This window comes from Haemaphysalis longicornis, unplaced genomic scaffold (assembly GCF_048455015.1).
Source record: "Haemaphysalis longicornis isolate Haplotype H1 unplaced genomic scaffold, Haemaphysalis longicornis Haplotype H1 scaffold_3, whole genome shotgun sequence".
In the NCBI taxonomy this organism is placed as follows: domain Eukaryota; kingdom Metazoa; phylum Arthropoda; class Arachnida; order Ixodida; family Ixodidae; genus Haemaphysalis; species Haemaphysalis longicornis.
Window position 1 is genome coordinate 212404079 of NW_027526335.1, and position 21175 is coordinate 212425253.

The window sequence follows — 21175 nt, forward strand, 5'->3', positions numbered from 1 at the left end:
ACACCGTAGGTTGAGACGGCTTGCCTGCCGCTCCTGCTGCGCTGTCGCCTTTGGGCACAGTAGGCAGCGAGGTGGGGAGCCTTGAATCCGCATCTACGCGCAGAACTCCGCTTCAGCCGCCATTGCTCCACGTGGCAAACACGATAGGCCCTACCCGGGCTAACAAAACTGGTTGCTGAGCTACTTGGTACATAATTTAAAAAAGAAGAAAGCGTGGCGCCTGTATATGTCTTACCTTGTTTTCTTCGTCCACGTCTAGTTTGCGCCACGTTTCCTTCCCTCCCCGGGGTCCACGGAAAAAGGAGGGAGATCCTGCTTTCACTCCTTTGCCGTTGGATGAAGAGATGGACATAACACTCATGCCACCTCGGCCAGCTGTTCAGCCAAACGAGCAGCGTGGCAACATCGGACGCGGGAAAAAAAACCAGCACCGCTCACAACTGGCCCTAACGCAGGCTGAGTAACGTAGACAACACCACCCGTCTGCAACACACAAATACACGCTGCACTCTCTTTAAACACTCATGGTAGTACAATGCGTTACACAATGAAACTGCAGGGGCTTAATGAAAAACTTGGATGACATATGCGAAATTCTTCATAAAAACCAATCAACCATCTTACGTCTTCAGGAAACAGACTTACAGTCGAAACAAACAAACTTTCTGAAGCGCTATTATGTGTTTAGGAATGATAGGGAAGACTGTTCTCCCTCCTCTGGTGGTGTAGCTATAGCTATACAACATTCTATTCCCTGTCAATTTGTTCCTTTGACCACAACCCTCGAAGTGGTTGCTGAACGTGTAATAATCGCCAACTGGTTAATAACGATAGCTTCAATATATAATCCCCCGGACTTTCGCCTTTGTAGTACAGAATTTGAATCCTTAATTAACCATCTACCGGGTCCATTCCTACTGGTGGACGACTTTAATGCCCACAGTAAGCTCTGGGGATCTGAACGCGAAGATGGCCGGGGCCGTTTAATTGACAGACTCTTACTGTAATCTCGTACCTGTATATTTGATCAAAAGAAACCAACATACTACTGCACAACACACAACACCTACTCACACATTGATTTAGCAATTGGATCGTCTATTCTCTTCCCGTCATTTTAGTGGAATGTGTACTCCAACCCTTGTGGAAGTGACCACTTCCCTGTCACTCTTAAGTGCCTAGATACACTCTCTGACAGTTCCATATACCATAAGAGGTTTAAAGAAACCCGTGCCGACTGGGTGGCTTTTAAAAAAAAGGTCACAGCTCTCCTACACATTCATAAACTACTTGCAGATCGATGAAGCTTGTGGAATTGTTACCGCCCACATTATAGAGGCTGCCAAGAGTTCAATCCCTCAAACCTCCGGTACTTCTCAAAATACCACGAGGAACGAGGAGTGTCGAAAAACATGCAAAGCACAAAACAAGGCCTGGGGTAACCTTTGAAGGTACCCAACGGCCCAGAATCTTATTGCTTTCAAGCGTGCTAATGCAGTTGGAAGGCGTATTCGCCGAGAAGCCGAAACCAACACCTGGAGAGCTTTTGTGAGTTCGATTAACACTTGCACTGACATAAGAAAGGTGTGCAACCGAATAAGAAAGTTCAAAGGGAACAAAACAACCTTACCCCTTGTTAGTACCACTGGTAACACATTAGAAGACCAGGCAAACACACTGGTTTAACATTTTGAACTTATAGAGAGTTTTAGCTGACCGTTTCTGCCGGCCCGCTCCGCTCCGATAGCAAGCGGGATCGCCATTGCGCAAGCGTGGCACGCTAGCGCGCTACCGGCGATACCGGAGCGGGGCCCCGCTCCGCTAAACGGGGCCTCTTACCGGACCGTCGCGGCAGCTTACGCTACCGGGCGGAATTTTAACATGGCTGCCCCCGCAATGCGAGCGCGCTCCGGCGAACTTGGTTTCATCAGTTGAAACACGACCGACGAAGGCGCGAAAGCCCTTCCGAATCGGAAATGGTGCCACACACCTCAAAGATCTTTAGAACGGAAGCGAAAAACGTCGACCGAATCGCGGGGCTGCTTCTATGCATCGCCGAGAAAGACAGCCTTGGCTTGGCTATTCCAAAGTGTACCGGCGTGTTTATTGTTATTTACAAAAATTATACTATTTCAGCGACTGCATTATACCAAAAAAGGTTAAATTAGGCCAAGAAACACGGTATTTTACTTTGTTTTGGCGACCAAATACAAATTTTTATGTTTGGTTTAGGTTGAAGTTTTGGTTTACAGGCGCACGCGAAACGACCAGTCACGCGGTTATCGCTTAGCTAAAAGCCTTTCGGCTGCTGACGCTCCGGTTGTGCTGAGCGGGACGTCGGGAGCATAGCGGAGCGTCAAAACCGGTCGGCTAAAACTCTCTAATATCAGGCTCTTCACATTACACAGACAGATTTATAAAGTACAAAACATCTGCTGAGCGCAAATTCATTAGGGACATCAAGAAATCGTTACAAGACTCTTGCAACTGTTTATTTTCCATCCACGCGTTTAAGGTTGCCTTGGCGACTTGTAAGACATCAGCACCAGGTGCACACCAAATCCCATACGAAATGATTCAACACCTCCACGCAGACACCCTCGAAACACTCCCTTCATTTATTTAACAAGATATGAAGTGTAGGACATCTTCCACGGACTTGGAAAGAGGCAATTGTGGTGCCATTGCTAAAACAAGGGAACCATGCCTCTTCTCCTTCTAGCTATCGGCCAATAGCACTTACCAGTTGTTTAAGTAAACTGTTCGAGAAGATGGTCAATAGCAGGCTCATGTACGTTTTAGAATACTACGGTATTGTAGATAGCTGCCAGGCAGGTTTCTGTTCAGGAAGATCTATATCCGACCAGCTTGTGGCCTTGGAATCGTACGTTAAAGATGCTTTTGTCCAGAGGCAGCACTGTATGTCTATTTTCTTCGACTTGGAGAAGGTGTACGGTACTGCATGGCGCCTAGTCATCCTTCTTGACCTCAAAGCTTACATTGTATCTGGAAACATGCTGAACACTATAGAAAGGTACCTGTCTGAGCGAACGTTTTGCGTAAGGGTTGGAGCATCACTTTCTAGAATACACATTCAAGAAAACGGGGTCCCGCAGGGTGGAGTACTGAGTTTTACACTTTTCATTGTCAAAATGAATTCCTACAAAAGACACTGCCGCCCGCAATTTTCTACTGAGAATACGTTGATGATAGTCAAATCAGCTATGAGTCTTGTAATCCCTCAATCTGCGAGCGGCAGTTACAACTTGGTGCTAATAAACTTGAAAAGTAGGCCGATGAAAATGCTTTTAGGATTAATCATGAAAAGAGCACATGTGTACTGTTTTCTCGACAGCGTGGAGTCGTTCCTGGCCCTGAAGTCCGAATTAATAATGTAGTGATTCCCGCCAAAAATGAACACAAGTTTCTGGGTATCCCGCTCGACGAAAGGCTCACATTTATCCCCCACATTAAGCAACTCAAAATAAATGTACTAGAACTATTAACGTTATTAAATTTTATCCAATCAATCATATGGTGCAGATGAGGCATGCTTGCTCCGTCTTTTCAATAGTTCAGTGAGATCGCGCATAGACTACGGCAGTGTGGTGTATGGTTCTGCTTCGAAAACAGCTTTAAATATGCTCGACCCAGCGTTGCATTGAGGTTTCCGCCTCTGGCGTGAGGCTTTCCGGACAAGCCCTATAGAAACCCGGGATGTTGAAACCGACCAGTGGTGCTTAGAGCTGCAACGCACATACCTGGCGCTTTTGTTCTGCGTAAGAGCGACGTCTACGAGGAATCATCCGTGCAATGCTATTATTTAAAACACATCATCTGAAAGGTTGTTTTTGAGCCGTTCGTCACTCCCTCTGCCGTTTTCTCTCCGAGTGAAAGCAGAGGCAGAGGACCTTGGTGTCACCCTGACCGACACCTACAAAACAAACATCACCGAGTTTATTGCACCTTGGTATCTGCTCCCTGTCATCTGCGACATGTCTTTCAAGGAAATCGACAAAAGACACACACCCAGGGAGCTCATTCTGCAAAACTTTCTACACTTAAAAGTACCCATACACTGCTTTTTATACGGATGCCTCAAAGTCTGCCACTGCAGTGGCATGTGTGGCACATGGTCCCCACTTTCCCAGCACATGAAGCTAAACAGGAACACAAGTATATTTACCATAGAGTTAATACTAGTGAGTCTAGAGGAAAAGCTGCCCGGCCAGCCCGTGCATTGAAACCGTGCTAAACCCGAGCGCAGCCACGATGCCACCCTCACAGCGTTGCCCGCTGTCCTTTTGCCTACTAGACTTGGCGGCAGTATTGGGTATTCACCTAGCAACCAATGAATTGCACCATGGGAGCCTCCGTTCCAGTGTTATGCGCCGTGACAACTTTGGTGTGTAAAAACGTTGTGTGAAGGTTTTCTTGTGATAGGTAGCCATCTTTTGTGTCATGCTAACGCGTTAGATGCAGTGCTTAATTCTCCGCACCTTAGAAGGCTAGCGCGTAGATTAGTGTGTACTTTTTCGGATGCGTTACGGTCGGTTCGGTCGTCGCTTCGGAGTTGAGTTGACGTGTTTTTTCACGTTCCTTTGCTTCGGAGGGACTTCATTTCGGCAGCCCCGCCCTAGATTTTGATGTCGCCCGGCATTCCCCCCGCTGTGGCCCCGCTCTGCTTGTGTGGGCGGTCGAGTGCTAGCTCCCGTCCCCCCGTACCTGTCTGTCGGCCGCTCTCCAATCCAGCGAACTCCGAAGCGGTAGGGACCGCCGCAGACTTCGCTCCTCGTCGCAGCAAGCTCGCCTCCGCGCTTCACCGTTCCCTTCGAGGCTTCTCGTCTCCCGGAGGCAGCGTTGCTCGTCGTGTTCGTGGTGTGTTGTATGCGACAGAATCGACCACAGTGGAAATACTCTTCTCTACTCTTTCCCCACCTGTCCAATCTTTACTTTTCTCTCTCCTATCCTATTTTCCCTACTATTCCCGCTTCCAGACTGTGTTAAATGCAGGTTGAGCTTCCACGAGAGCTCAATATTATACCCAGTGCACCCAGTGCATTTCTTCTCCTTTTTCCTTTAAAAACAAACCACTTCCCCCTGATTGCTTTTTCCCCTGATTTTTTTTTCCTGATTGCTTCTCCCGTGTTCGCGCATGCGCTGTTTCTGTATATACTCTTTTGTGTCTGGTAAAAGAATTCAGTTGATATGCAGCACTAGTCCTGTGTAGTCTTTTCTTTGTTGTCCCGTCTCTACAATTCTGTTTTAACATCTTTCAGCCTTCCCCACCTGGATGGGTCAGCTGATTGTCTTCACGATCGTTCGAGGTGCTCTTTAGAACTGCTTGCTTTTCTAGCGAATGGAAGTTCGACCTAGACAGTGCTTCCAATAAATGTGTGTAAATGGAAATCGTATTTGTTACTGCACGTTATGCTAAACAAACATGCTTTCTGAAATAGTGTAAGTAAGTGCCTGTCTATGAGGCCGCTGCAGCACGTGTGTCAACTTGTTGTTTCCAATTGAAATTCTTTTAGGTAGTGGCGCTTTCACTAGCTTAGATGCAAACATTATGAAATACTCAAGCCTAATATCACCATGTATGGGCATCAAGAAACTCACTCAAGAGTTTTCGTTTTTCTAAGTATTCTTAGAAGATTGAGCATTGGCTGTATGCTTGGCGACGTCACACTATATATATTATTGTTGTTGCCTGCTTGCATTAGGTCGCAATTCTGCTTAAGAGCAGCTTAAACAAAATCGCAACAAAAGTAAACCAGAGACTAGAAAGGTACCAGTGCCAATCTGTGTGGGTGGTTACTATAGCTTCAAGTACTTACAAACAGAAAGAAAGTAATGCAAGTGTTCATTAGTACCACTGCAGGGCTCTTTGCCCTTTAAAATTCCATGTCCTCCTCTCTCAGAATGAGAAAAAAGGAAAATAATGTGGGGAACTGACTTGCTCCAGCAAAGACATGCAGGTGTAAAGCTTTAAAGCCAATAAACAGACAGTGTTAAAGGACAAAAGCCTTTTGGAAGGAAAACCAATTTGAATATAAAAAAACATTTTGCAGTTGAGAAGAGCAGAAGAACCAAATAAACTAGTACAAATAGAGGCAGCATAAATGAAATGAGAGGCAGCATGAACGAGAGGCATAAGTGAGCGGCAGAATGAACAAAACAAGTGCCATTCTAAGGATCAGTTTGGCACTAGAGTTTGCCAGAAAGGAACAGCTCCACTTCATGAAAAAATACAAATTATGTTCACTATTTACATCATGTACGCTGCAAATCAGTCATATTTCAGTTGTAGACATGGTGCAGCGGAAGCAATGAAATCAATTCTCGTCTGGAAGAAGCAAATTGAAGTGTATAAGATGGAAAAACACAGAGTAGCATCCTTCGTTTGCCAATTTTATCGTTTTTCCTGCGTATTTGTATGCCGTTTTGCTTTTTTGTGCGTGGTGTTGTCTTTGTACATGCCATTTCCACGCCACGTTTTTTATTTTCTCTTTAATTTCTATTCTTTATCTTATACCAGTCCTTCTTTCCCTTTAAAGCCCCTTATTCTAATTTCCTTGAGTAGCGCAGCCAACGAGACAGTTCTTATTCTTTCCTTGAGTAAGCTCCCTACCTGTCTTCTACTGTTTCTTCCTTTCTTTCAATTCACACACTTGGTCATCTTAGACTCGCTGTTAGCATTACAAGCTTTATTAGAGGGGTTACTGGAGTGAAATAAAATTTGATGAGAATTGCTCGTAGATATGGACCCGTTGCCTTTTCTGCGTTTCTTTTTGCTTGTTCTCGCAGCGCAAGAATAATGTACTATATGTGCTGTACGTATGAAAAGTAATGTAGAGATGTATGTGTACAGAATTTTATTGGGTTCAGCTTGCACAAATAACTTCTCATGTCTCAAACATAACCTGATGCAGAGAGTGAGGGCACGGCTGTCAATGTAAAATTTGTCTTTGTTTTGTTGCCGGGATTGCAACACAGAATACGTTCTGTGGTGTTAAGTACATGATACATAGGGGCTGATCATGCCCCTATTATGTTTGATGAAGTCAACAATGCTGGTATAATCAGCTACAGCATTACTGGCACCCATCTCTGGTAGTGCAACTTCGTTATCGTTCTTGTTGCTGTGAGCCCGCTGAAGTGGAAGCATGGAAATTCGACAAGGTCTCGCGCGGCATCTCTGGAGTCACCGGTTTAACGTTGGCATAAATAGGAAGACTGTGCTACGTGTTTCGGACTGCGAGGCGGATGGTTATTATTCATTCCTTCAAATAGATGTATACAGCTGCAGAACGTCTCCAGGTGGTCCTGGCTGAACCGATACGCGTAGATGTATTTGTAGCAAATAAAAAATCCAGAGTTTAATTTATTGTAGGCTATCTTTATGACCGCTACATGCAATACGTATTAAGTCTGAATACTCTACATTAGTGAATGATGATTGTTCCATGCTAAGGAATTTGATTCACCTTCTATAGTTAATATTTGACAGTTGTTTCAACATTAGCCACTATGATATAACTGATAAGGCGCAATAACTAATTTATAGTTACACTCAAAATCACGTGCTTCTGAGGGGAGCCATATATCCTATATCCTTGGTCGGCGTCGCCTTACACAAAGACACAACAGGGCCATCGTGACTTGAGAATTCGCGTATGTACGTTAGCACAAGAGGCTTCGAAGGCGGTTTCTATAGACATAAAGCTAAATGGCTATAATATAAAATAAAAGCCCAACCCGTACCACATACGTATCACGGGTGACGCCAATTAAAAATAAACAAACTGGACCGAGGTCAACTAGAGTTTTGAAGAGAAGGAAATACCCACCGAAGTGGAAAATAAAAGGGAAAAATAATACACAGCGACACCACAGCCAGGAGAGCGGGCCCGGGGAGACTCCCCTGATCTCCCCTGGGACGGTAGCAGGAAAGGTTGGGATGAGGGATGCGGATGGTGGTAATAAGGAATGGGTTATGGGAAAGTGGGTGGGAATGGGGACAGCGAGGTTTTCGTTCTAATCCTTATATGTCTGACTCCTAAAATAGGCCTGACAACTCAGGATGGGCGTCAGACGGTTCCAATTGGAATTCAGCGGACCCCACTATAGGTTCCAACTATCTGAGCTCCGACAGCGAAGAACAGGGAGAACCCGCGACTGAGTGACGACACCTAATCTCCGGACCCTTTTCACAACCAGCCCCCCGGCTAACACCCACCAGGTCCCCCGAGTACTCAAGAGACACCTGCCCAGCCTACATAGGTACTAATCCCCCTCGTCTCAACGGTTTCGGATACTGGTGAAGCTAACTGTCCGACAGACGGGGTAAACTGTACCCTGAACGCATCCGTCGATCCTATGTGCACCTGAATCACCTATCTCCATAGGAAGGCCTATGTGACTTATAGGGTTTCGGCGGACCTCTTATGTGCTCCTATGCCAACCACGCACCCACCAGGGAACCCTCCCCATACGGGCAGCAGTCATCAGGTGAAAGGAGTAATCCTTATAGAGTACGACCAGCCCTACTCCCGATACTGAGGACGAGAAGCTTCCCTAAGAAGTGAGCTAATCCCTCTTTCCTCGGTCCTAGCAAGTGCGCGCCTCCTAGACTGGTCGCTACTAAAGGCCGGAGACATTGGCCATCACGAGCACCTATCGAATGCCCTGGATCCTGTTGTCCAGGAGCCTTTGTGTCGGCAGCGAGCAGTCGTGCCCGCGTGGGGTGACTGCGGCGGACCCTTAATAAGAGATCCTTTTTCACCGCTTTTAAGCCAAGTTCCCGGAGCCAACCTCGGTAGCCACCCAGGCTGTCCGGGCCTGCCTCCGCGTCCAGCATCGGCTCTGGGGCAAGAAACTGGCCCATACAGTTCCAGGGAGTCGCTGCCACTCCCTTGGGGTTTTGCATCCCCGAGTGAGACCTGGCACCCACCCACTGCTGCCGTTGGCAACTGACCAAAGCTAGGCAGCCGAAACCGCCTTTGCCCAGCCAGCTGGCAGGGGGTACCACTAGCAGGTGGCAGTCGGATTTCCCCCCCCCCCCCCCGGTTTCTATAGACAGACAGATTTCTGGCCAAAACCACCGGCATTTCATGAAATGCAGAGGGCGAACGGAAGCGCCCGTTTCCCGTCATTAGCGAAGGCGCACATGGAAGGACAAAATATATTTAACCCCCAACGAGGCTGGTGCCCAGACATCAGCACCTAAGGCTCGCATGAATGAATTTTACTCCAGCGACTCCTCCTCTGTGCAGGCATATACATGGGCCATATACGGGTGGAAGTACAAGGAGACGTAAAATAAATGTAACATCGTTGATCCATTGAGCATCGGAAATGTGTCACAAATCTTCAACCGAAATTCATACGGGGGCATTATCTTATCTTCAAAAATTTTGCATTGCGTGTTTCAGTGATTAAAGGAGCACGCATCAATCGAAAACTTGCACCTTTCTGCTTCGCCTTTTCCTCCTCTAGAAAACCGTCTTATTGTGCAAATAAAATTATTATTATTATTACTATTATTTGGCGCTTGTTTCATTTCTCACTCAAACAAAACAGCGTTTATTGAGAGTATAACAGCACGCGTAAACAAGAACATAGTTTTACGCTAGACATCGTAAAATCTTCCGGATGCTTGTTCGTTTTTAATTTACGAATCCTATACACTCAAAGGGAGCCCATCTGCCCAGAAATGCCTCACGTAACAAGACATGACCAGCTGACGGCGAGATAAAATCGGCCGCAGCCACTCCCTGGCATGTAGGGAGCCGTATCCTTGAAGATAGGCGGCCGCTTTATTCGTATCGTCGTCAGTGTGCAGGCTGCAGCACGGGCGGACGGAGGTAGATAACGTAGTTTCCGCAAGCGTCAATGTGACACAGGGAACGACACTGATAGTGTGAAGCTTTATTACTGATGCCCCTCACAAAATACGGGAACTGAATCTCGCGCCTGAGGCCCCATTTGTTTTCGCTTACTATTTCATTTATTTTTGTTCGTAGAACATGAATGCGTTGAAAAAACTCATAAAATCATACAATACGTAGTAGATGTACTCCTGCGTTTAGTTCGGGGCCCTGAATATGTGCCTGATCTGCGCAAAATTGTTAACGGTATCTTCAACTACTGATCATGAACTACTGAAAAATGAACACACGTTTCTGGGCATTCTGCTGGACAAAAGGCTCACATTTATCCCCCACATTAAACAACTCAAAATTAAATGCACTAAAACTATGAACATTATTAAAACACTGTCAAACCTACCATATGGTGCAGATAAGACATGCTTGCTCCGTCTTTTCAATAGTTTAGTCCGATCGCGCAGACTACGGCAGCGTGGTGTATGGTTCTGCTCCCAAAGCAGCTCTAAAAATGCTCGACCCAGTGTTGCATTTACGGCTCCGCCTTGCATCTGGGGCTTTCCGGACAAGCCCTATAGAAAGCCTGTATGTTGAAACTAACCAGTGGTGCTTAGAGCACCAACGCACATACTGGCGCTTTTGTACTGCGTGAGAGCGCCGTCGATGAGAAATCATCCGTTCAATGTTATTATTCAAAACACATCATCTGAAAGGTTGTTCTTGAGCCATTCATCACTCCCTCTGCCTTTTTCTCTCCGAGTGAGAGCAGAGGCAGAGGACGTTGCTGTCAACCTGACCGACACCTACAAAACAAACACCACCGAGTTTAGTGCACCTTAGAATCTGTTCCCTGTGATCTGTGACGTGTCTTTCAAGGAAATGGACAAAAGACACGCACCCAAGGAACTGATTTTGCAACACTTTCTACACTTACAATACAAGTACCTATACCCTGCTTTTTATACGGATGCCTCAAAATCTTCCACTGCAGTGGCATGTGCGGCACATGGTCCCCACTTTTCCAGCACAAGAACGCTAAACAGGAACACAAGTATATTTACGGCAGATGCACATGCTATTTATTAACTCTGGAACACATAACACAAACGAAAACTCAACAATCCATTATATTCACAGACTCCTTAAATTTTGTAACAGCGTTGCGCTTAGGCGAAAAAAGTATAAATGTGGTATTGAACAAGGTCATTACAGAAATAATGTCAGCGTATTCTTTAAAACAGACCAGAATTGTGTGCTGGGTGCCTGGACACTGCGGAATTCCTGGCAATGAACTCGCTGACCAGAGCGCCGCTGCAGCAGCACTGCGTTGTGAAATCGATGCTCCTGAGCTGTCCTATCTTGACATAAAACCGCTCATTCGCAAAGCACTAAGAAAACGCTGGGAGCAACACTGGGGCACACAGACCGAAAACAAACTCCACACTATAAAATCCCAAATTGGCAGCCACTACACAGAAAAAAAACATCACGGAACAACAGTAGTTTAGAAGTGCAGACTACGTATCCCGCCGCCACGATACAACAGTTGTGGACATCCTCTGTCAGTAATACATGCTCTCGTTGAATGTCCGCACTGCCACAGTGCGAGAAAGAAGCATTTCCGGGAACTGTACACTCACATTATTCCACTTCATCCGTCATTGTTTTTAGGCGATCAACCCTTCATTCCAAGTAAACATGTCTTTGCTTACCTTGGAGGCATTGGATTTTTAAAAGGCACTTCGTACCACACATAATCACAAAGCCCCTCATTGGGGGTAGCTTTGATTGAACATTCATTCCTTACTTTTTATTCTGGCTCACTACAGAGTTTTTGTTTTAAATTAGGGGCTCTATGCACCCCGCCGTAACCTATCACATTTCTATTTTACTTAAAATGCTACACCAGAAACGGCACAACCATTGTGTTGGCGCTCTTTGGCCTTCGTTGCCCTTGCGCCAGAAAACAAACGTCATCATCATCACTTCCTCCAGATAACAGAAGAGAAAAATAAGGGTGGGTGCCTACCCAGCGACACCCTCCGAGACACCCCCTTGACGTTGCTGCCCTGTTCACAAACATCCCTCTCGTCGAAGGGATCGAAGGTATTCCAAAACATTATCAGGAAACCTGCGCAAACATGCGCCAGATGTGCAAGTTCTAGAACGAGCATGGGTACTCCTTTCGTGCCGACAAATGCCCATATTTTCACGGGGCAACTTGAAGCCACCATGTGAAGCTCTTTTCCGCAAAAACCTCACGTTTAACTCCGTTACACAGACGACATCTTCATTATTTGGGTGCGCGGACGCGCGCGTCTAAAAACGTTTCTATTGCATCTCAATTCTCCGCTTCCCATTAGTACATTCGTATGTCAGCATCCTGAAAAACAAGTGAACTTCGTCGATACCTTCATTCTAGACAACTGTAAACTTAAAGCCACACTTTTTAAAAACCAACGGACAGGCAGCAGTATCTAGATTACAAAAGCCATCACCCGCGACATTGTAAACCAAGGATCCTTGTAGGACAAGCTACAAGACTTTAAATAGCATGCAGTGATGACACTGACAGCGTAAAGTATCTACAACAGGGGCCGGCAAGCTGCGGCTCTCGAGGAAGTACTATGCGGCCTCCGGCACGACCTCAGAACACCTCCGCCCCCCCCCCCCCACACACACACACAGACGCACCCATTTTCATTTCCTTTCTGAAGGCTGAAATGGCAGTTTTGAAAGAAAGATCCCTTCCAGTTGGCACTTGTCCCCTATCTTCCAGGTTTGTATAATATTGTCAGTCCGCCAGATTCGTTCTCTTTGCCTGCGGAGGACAGCCCAGTCCCACCCTTTATTTGCCATCTGGCCCCCACCGTGTCGACTTCATGGAACTCGGCCGTCCGTCTCAAAACCGTTGTCGACCCCTGATCTAGACAAACTCAATTCAACCCTTATAAACAGGAACCACCCCGAAAGCGCCAGGCCGCCTGCCCTAATCACAAAATTAATCTATAGTATTGTCACGGGCCTTGTGGGCGTCGATGTTCAGGGGCCAGTCGTCATCGGAAACCAGCATCGTCATTCGCGGCAGAAAGGACTTCACTGTTTACAACTGTTTACGCGCATCGCACCTCATCCTCACCGCACCAGCCGACTCACGGTGACCGAGCTCGACCGGGACGGTCGTCTCAGACCGGGGGGTGATGTAATTGAACAGGTGGACAATGCCCAGTGTCCCACATTAGACGACGACGAGGGAGTGGCGGGAGTGCAGCCTGTGCGAGCTCTCCTATAGTCGCCATGTATATAGTGTAAAATAGATCGTCCACATCTAATCGTTCATGTCCTGCGCCACGTAACCATATAGAATATATACAGATACGCTGCACACATAGCGAGGGCCTCGGCGCTGGCACTCTTGGTACCATAGGTGCCATACGAGGTTTCACAGCTGGTTTACTGCTCCCGACACGTCACAGACTCTCGATTCACGATACAGAGATGAAAAAAATTAAAGCCGTTCCACTAAACGGGAAAGCTGTCGGAAGTGCAGATCAGTGATTCCCCATAATTGGCTGTGGCGCCGTTATCCGCCACAGCTACAATCCATCACGTTCTTCTCCGCCCTGTCTCGCTCCTCTCCTGATAAATTGAACGGAGGTTCATCCAACGAATTTAAAATTTGCCGCCTTCGCAGAGCTTGCGCGCCCCCTGCCTGAAATAGCGCGAGCGGGAGTTTTGTATTTTTGTGCTTGCTTTTCGTTCCGCACGTTCCGGCACGTTGCTGTGCAGTTTGGAACGCGCGATATTTTTTTTGCACTGCCACTTCCTCCCGCTAACTATCGTAAAAATTAAATTGACTGACATTTATTAAGATGGGGAGGCCACATGGCCGTAGTTGGGTAAGGGGAAGAAGGCAGGAGAGGGGGAGGTGATCACTCAATCGTTAGAGATGACTCGTTGGATATAGATGATCAGTGATTTATTTGGGAGGGGGAGTGTAGACCCCATCTCACACTACCCTTGTCAGGCCAATCTTAATGGGAAACACACCTAGAGCATGCAGAAAATTTGGGTGTTCGTACGGGGGTTCATCAGGGGACGAGTTGGCGGGGCAGAGGACTGAGCGAAGAATCGCGAAAACACGCGAAAGCTGCACAGTTCCAAGTGAGGTGCTTGAGGTCTGTAAAAAAAAAAAACACTTTGCTGGCAATGGGGACAGTACGGAGATGCTAAAGGGTCCAAGTGCAACCATTTCTGCAGTGTGGAGGGTGTAAGTGCAGCATTAGCGATTGTCTTGTTAACAAAGACTTCAGCGGAACGGGGTAGGGTCGGGACACCATGCAGGTAGCCCTGCGGAGTCTTCTCAGCGAGCCGCTTTCTGCGAGAATGTTTAGCATGATCCAGTTGGAGGCGCGGATGTAGACCTGGATCAGGTGCAATCAAGGGAGGTGTAGACTGAAGGCTCTCCCACGCTGCATTACGAGCAGCGCATTATAAGCAGGGGAGGCGGTTGAGCAGCTTTCTCTAAAGCGCAGATCCGAGTGCGCCGTGGGAGGCCTGAGCGTGCGCAGAGACGCACGATGAAGAATTGGTTGTTGCTTCATGTGAGCTGGACGGAGGTCATATGCAGGGGCGTCATACGGAATTAGACCAAGGGCAACTGCTCAAGCGAGAGCGAGGCAAGCAGCCTGACTACCTCCACCATGTTAGGCATCCTGGAGATCAAATGCAGCATTGGTTTCCATTTGCGTCAAAGTTGTGTGATCCAACGCCTGGCACTGTTGTGGCTGTCCAATGGAATTCCCAAGATGCGAACCTGGTTGCACTTGGTTTGGATTGGCGTTCCGCCCAGGTAAATAAAATGATGGAAGTGAGATGGCAAACCAACGAGCCTGCCTAACTAAATGAACACAGTGGCTGCCGGCTAATTACATGTATTTTGCCTCAATTGTACCTGCAGTTTTCTTTGCGCTCAACAACGGGGAGAAGTATGACAAGCGCTAGCGGTTCACGGGTTTCGAGCGGTTATGACTACCGTATTTACCCGATTCTAACGCCCACGTTTTCTCCGAAAAAATAGGCCGAAAAATAGCATGCGAGTTAGAATCGGATACAAAACCGAAACTACCGAAACAGCGGAAATTTCGTCCCACCCATCGCCATCGGCATCTCAAGATGGCGCCAAAGCTTTTAGCAACGATTTTTCGGACGCAGCAAGCCTAGGCGCCTAGGTTTTTCTATCGGAGTTCACACAAATCGTCAAATCGTTTCACTTGCGCGCTTGATAACAGCAATGACTGCAGCGGGTCCCACGCGTTCAAAACGACCGGTCGGCTGATGCGTGCACCTCTGGAGAAGCTCTTGGAATGGGCGTGCGAGGCGTGGGCCCCGATCCCATAGACCATGGTTGAACGTTCGTTCAGAAGTGTGGAATCACGAACGCGCTTGAAGGCACCGAGGCCGAGATGTGGTCAGCGAAGAGCGACGAGGAGTGAGATGAGTGAGATTACTTCGGGAAATAAATCGCCCGTTTCTCTCCCATTCGTTTGTCTCGGTCACAAAGTCCCGTGCGCGTCACAATCGGAAGTGCAAGTTTTTTCGTTTTTTTTGCCAGGAAAATCGGGTGCGCGTTAGTATCGGGGGCGCGTTAGAATCGGGTAAATACGGTATATAAACTGCTTGTTTTCCGAAGCTTGTGTTAGACGCCATGACGACGGTTCACCCGGGATTCGAGCTACGACGACAAGTCGAGCTCCTAAAGTGTTCTGCAGTTAAAAAACGGTCCCTTTCATTCTGTATTCTAGGAGTGGCCCTGGCTAGCTACCATGCCCATTTGCAAAACCAGAGAGAGAGAGAGAGAGAGAGAGAGAGAGAATAAGCGAGAGAGAAAGAGAGACCTTCAATGAAAGCTGAAGAGGTCAGCCCCACTAATTGTCGCGCTTGCTACTCCAGGTCGGGGTATATACAGTGGATGAAAGTATATAAAACCACTGATTTCATATAAATACCAAGGAAAGCACAGAGGAACGCAGCCTTCGCGGTAGCCTAGTCAGTGTGGCATCATACCGGTATTGCGAAGGTTGTTTTCCTGCACTTTCTATATTTCAAAGATTTCAAAAAGATCTTTTTGAAGAAGGACCTTTTCCTTGACAGGTAGCCCTGCACAGGTAGCGGAGCAGTCGGAGTGTCGCTGGCTACTACCAGAAAGCGTAGGAAAGACTTACGTTAACATAAATACACAAGAAAGAGGAGGAGAGCACAGCTTCAGCGCTAACGTAGTTGTTATCGCACCAGACAGGTATTCCTGAGGTCATGAGCTCGGGTCCCGCTCGGCAAGCACGTTTTTCTCCATTTTTTATGTTTGAAACATTTCAAAGACTTTTCCAGAGTAGAAAAAACTGTGATTGATTCCTCTGTCGTAGGAATCGGTAAAACACGAAAGTGAAATGTGCAGCGAAATCTGCAGCTGAGCATAATTTTCGGGTCGGCGGTTGTCTTGTGGCTTTGCTTGGCGAGCGATGTTCTGCTGGCGGGTCGCTTCGGCCAAGGTGTACTGGTGTCAGTAAAATCTTGGTGTATCCCGGCATAAAACGCCTTCGTGTTAAAATATAAAACCCGAAAACGGACAAACCTATAACGTACTTTTTAGTACTAAATGTTATTCCCCGCAAAAACACCCTGTCTGCAGGGGTGCACCCTTTACAGGCCACTTGCTTCGTTGTACGGGCGTCATTTTCGTGACGTCAGTGAAATCTTCGTGTATCCCAGAATAAAACACTTTGGTGTTAAATCCTGCGCATCACAGACAAGACCACAACAAAGGGGACAGAATGGGCGCAGGCTCACAAGTAGCCTTATTGAAAACAGGAACTCAGTTCCGTACAATGTAACAGAAGGCTCGCTCACAGAATATCAATGGTTTTTAGGAATAAAGCGCTTCTATGAGCTCGCGGGCGACTTCTTCCCGGCTTCAGCTCAGCACTTTGTTTCATTAAACAGCGGCTGACATGGCTTGTCTTCGCAGGCGAAACAATGATGTGGAAAATACGACCCTGTTTTGTTTTTCTGGCCGTTGTATCAACGACCGATTCACGGAACACGAGCTATCAATGATAAAACAGGGGCCGATTCCGAATTATTAAAATAAAAAAATACAGAGATAGGAATACCTACAAATGTAAAAAATGAATAATGAAATCGGAAGTATGCACCACTGCATCACTACTCCTTCATAAAACAGGAACAGAACTCAAAACCCCGCGGAAAGGAGAGGAAACACGGCTAAGAAAATGTGTATACCGACCGACCGCGAAACTCCCGGCATTTGAACAGAGAGATCCGTTCGCACACAAAACACTATTCTGAATGTGATATAATTGTGAGCAGTTGAATTCCGTTGAACTCTGTTGAATTCTTTTTCTAGAATTGTAGATTGTACATAATGGGGACTATGTCTACTAAGTTCTTTTTCGTTTGATTGCGTTGCCCTGTGATTATTCTGTGCAGTGTTATTTTCTGTCTTCGTTGAGAGGCTTAAAAACGAATAATGCTTTTTCCTTCGATGGAGATGCTTATTAAAGTGCATCGTCAAGCCCCTGGGACGAGCTTACTGACCTTCCCGCCCTTTCTTTTCGTTATTCAGAAAGGGCGAGACAGAAGAAGCTGAGCATGAATGCAACTGCCCTAACGCCTATCCTAGTGCGCCTTACTGTATTTTAATTCTTTTAATTCACCCTTCTTCAATTTACTATGCTTTCATCCCTTTTTTAGTAATTAATAATAGAAATCCATAATTGATTATTAAAGAACAACTTTCTTGGTTTTAGTCATGCTAGCGTCAACAAAAATGCACTGCAGGAACGCCAACTTTTCGCAGTGCGAGTGCACTTTCGTGAGAATGCTTAAACAGAAAAAAAAAACTTCCCATGGTCGGAATTCTCAGCCGTTTTGCCCTTTGATCGTTCACGCTGTGACTTTGGTTGCTGCCGGTTTGACATTGCACCTCGCCATTTCATTTTCGCATGCAAGAAAGATTCGCATTTCGACCATTGTTGTCGATAGGCGGAGGGTATTTGAACTTATTCTTAACTTTGCTAGTCAATGATCATCTGTGATTCACGTTGGCAACTTTGGTTCTCTTCTATCCTTTCTTAGTTCACTAGAGGCTTGCATCATGCGTGCCCGCACCTGAGATATTCGATGTCGTCCTTCCAATAAGACATATCAGGCTTTCGCTCTAAAATCTTTGACGTTTGTACCTGGCCCTCGCGTAAAGTGCGCAGGCAGTAAATAGGCATAATGGCTGCCGCGTTCACCCGCATACAGTCTGTGACTGGGCTTACATTAAGGCGAACCATTGCAGCGAAATCGAAAATAAGACAAATCTTTTTTTTTTTTTTGCGGCATTCAGGTAGTCTGTTATATGTTTTCATGCTGATGCTAGCAGTTTTTGCAAGCCTACGCTGTGGAGAAAACTCCTGGTGCGTTAACCCTACCCTGTGATGCTAGTTGGACCGTATTTCATTGGCCGACCTTCACCACCCGCCGCGGTGGCTCAGTGGCTAAGGCGTTGCGCTGCTGAGCACGAGGTCGCGGGTTCGATTCCCGGCCGCGGCGGCCGCTTTTCCGATGGAGGCGAAAAGCAAAAACGCCCGTGTGTACGAGATTTCGGCGCACGTTAAAGATCCCCAGGCGGTCAAAATTAATCCGGATCCCTCCACTACGGCGCGCCTCATCGCCTGCGTTGCGTCGGCGCGTTAAACCCTACAATCAATCAATCAATCCGACCTTCACCAATGCCGTGTCACCACATTTGATTTTTCGCCGTTAAAAAAATGCAGGCCCAAAATTGTCTTGGTGCCGTTAACCGTTCCCACACCGTATGACATTTTTAGCCTGAATAACAAGTGCTGTGCTATCATGCAAGCAGATTGTACTCCTTTTGGGAACTTTAGTTATCTGGAAGGCTGTCCTGGTTGCCACCTCAGTGTCAATCCAAAAGCACAAGTACGTGTCTTTAGTCGGAAGGTATCTAAAAACCTCGTGCACTTTTGCTTTGAGAACTTTTAAACCAGTAAAATGTTTTTCGTATAACTCCCACAACAGCGCCGTCTTGGTGCATCCAAAGCTATGTTCTTGAAAATATCTTCCGTAGCGTATTTGTACCTGAATGGACAAATGTCGGGCCCTTCTATCCGAGTTCGTACATTTACCTGGAAACGTAGGAGCCTGAATTGATAAAATGACGAATCGAATATGCCTCACACGTACGAAATAAGGGGACTGTAAGAACGTAATATTTTGTAGAATTCATTGAAGACAATTTAGGACAAAGAAAGTTGACCAAGGCATCAATGGTGATGATTCAATAATAGGTGCTTGTCGAAATACTTGCGAAATGACTTTCCTTTATTTTTTGTAGGGAAGCACACCATTCCCCGGGGCACCGTAGGCTTCGTGGCACTCTACTTTCTCCAGAGACACCCGAGGTTCTTCGAAGACCCTGATGCTTTCAAACCCGACAGATTTATGGAGACGAAAAAGATCCACAGCTACACTTTCGCCCCTTTCTCTGGCGGTCCTAGAAACTGTCTAGGTAAGCGGCTGCTCAGCGCTCTCGTTAGCTTGGCCGCGCTAACACGTAGATATAGAAGCAACGTCAATGGCTAACCTGTAATAAACGGAAAAAAGCACAGCTGGCTACTTTAGGCCGCGGTTTTGAGAAGCGTTGCAAGCGCTTAAATGCGCAGCATAGATAGCCACCCTACTTCGCCATGCTCACTTGGAGTCTAAAAAGTGCGTGGCTTTCTACCGCACTTTAGCGGCAAGTTCTGGTTGCAAATATTTCGAATTTTTTGTTTGTTGAGGAAACGTTGAATGCATATGAGAAAGTTGTTATCTTTAAAATGTAGGCTAGTTCCTCTTTAGATAAACAACTGGACCTGGATGCCACTTCCGGATGTGAGAAATACGGTACGGCATTCTAGTACGTTATCTAGCACGAACGAAGACGGAGCTTGCAGTAGTTCTCAAGCACACAGCGTTGAGTATAGCAAGCCATATATGACACTGAGCCAGGTCGGCGGAGACGTCTTCGTTCTTTATTTGGGGACAATTTTTCACTGTTCTTGTCCATTCTTTCAGGTCAAAAGTTCTCAATCATGGAAGCCAAGATTCTGATTGCCCACATTTTACGGCGCTTCGAAATCACATCTAAAATCCCAATGAACGAGCTTGCACTGACCACCGACATCATTATGAAGCCTATCCAAGGCCTTGAAATTAAGCTGACTCCGAGAAGCCATCCTTCCGCCAGTTGAGATCATAAAACCTGAGATCACGCAAGTTGAATGAAGAATCGAGACCTACTTTTTCGTCATTTCGCATGTATTTACCTGATACTGAATAAACGATTGTTTTTCACTTCTTTTTGGAGCCCTTTTACTGTAAATGTCTGACAAAAAGTGCGCTACTAGACTTACTATGACTTCCGAAATATTAGCGCAAAGCACAATAAGATGGTGGTAACATGGTGCAAAAAGTTCTGTGAAAGGGGCACTGATGTTAATTTGTCAAGTTCCCGTTCTTGCTTCCACTGCGCAGACTGGCTCAAATAAACCCACTTTTCATCGTTTATCCGGTTGATAAGGCGGTGTTTATTTTATAAATCCCGAAGGAAGAAAAACTACCACGCGCAGTTTGCGGCGGCTGCACCGACTAATCGCAGTGACGTCAGGTAAGGCTGCTACGTGATTGGACGACGACCAAGATTCGCATTTAAACGAGTTCTGGTTTCCATTTTGTGAAACAACATGCTTGGTATTCGCCAAGCATGTTGTGAAACAACATGCTTGGCGCCGACCTGTGCAACTTCTATACCACCTGGAGACCCATGAGGGTTATGTTGACATGGATCCACGTGGACCAAATGGTAAAGATGTCCTGGTCTAATGTCAAGATTCGTCACCCAGCCGCAACCTGTTGCTTCTTATCTGGCCGGCCCCCAGATGACAAGGGAGATAGTGGAGGCAGCGAAAATTGCTAGGTTGGGGGAAAATTGCGTCAGCATACCTTTGGTTGCTCTGTCAGCCAAGGAACTTGATTTTTTACAAGGGGAAAGGAACGCTACATAGAAAGTAATTTAGGGGCGCAACAAGTGTGTCATGGCTTGAGAGGGCTTTTTATCATTTCAAGTGCGTGTGTTCTAATGAAAATTTTTAGAGCGTGTGTGGCGCGTCATAGCACGGCTGTGATGAATTGCTTGTTTTGTTGTGTGCATTTATGGCACG

The 21175-nt window shown here is 46.6% G+C and overlaps 1 protein-coding gene across 1 annotated transcript in view; it reads left to right on the forward strand.

Moving 5' to 3' along the window:
* The window catches only part of LOC144175954 (cytochrome P450 4V2-like), a 107496-nt gene extending 87181 nt beyond the window's left edge, over positions 1–20315 (forward strand). The window contains exons 10-11 of the mRNA XM_077705023.1: positions 19309–19482; positions 20031–20315. Coding sequence (XP_077561149.1) covers positions 19309–19482; positions 20031–20206 — 350 coding nt within the window. The 3' untranslated portion in view covers positions 20207–20315. The remainder of the gene's footprint in view (positions 1–19308; positions 19483–20030) is intronic.
* The last annotated feature ends 860 nt before the right edge of the window (positions 20316–21175 follow it).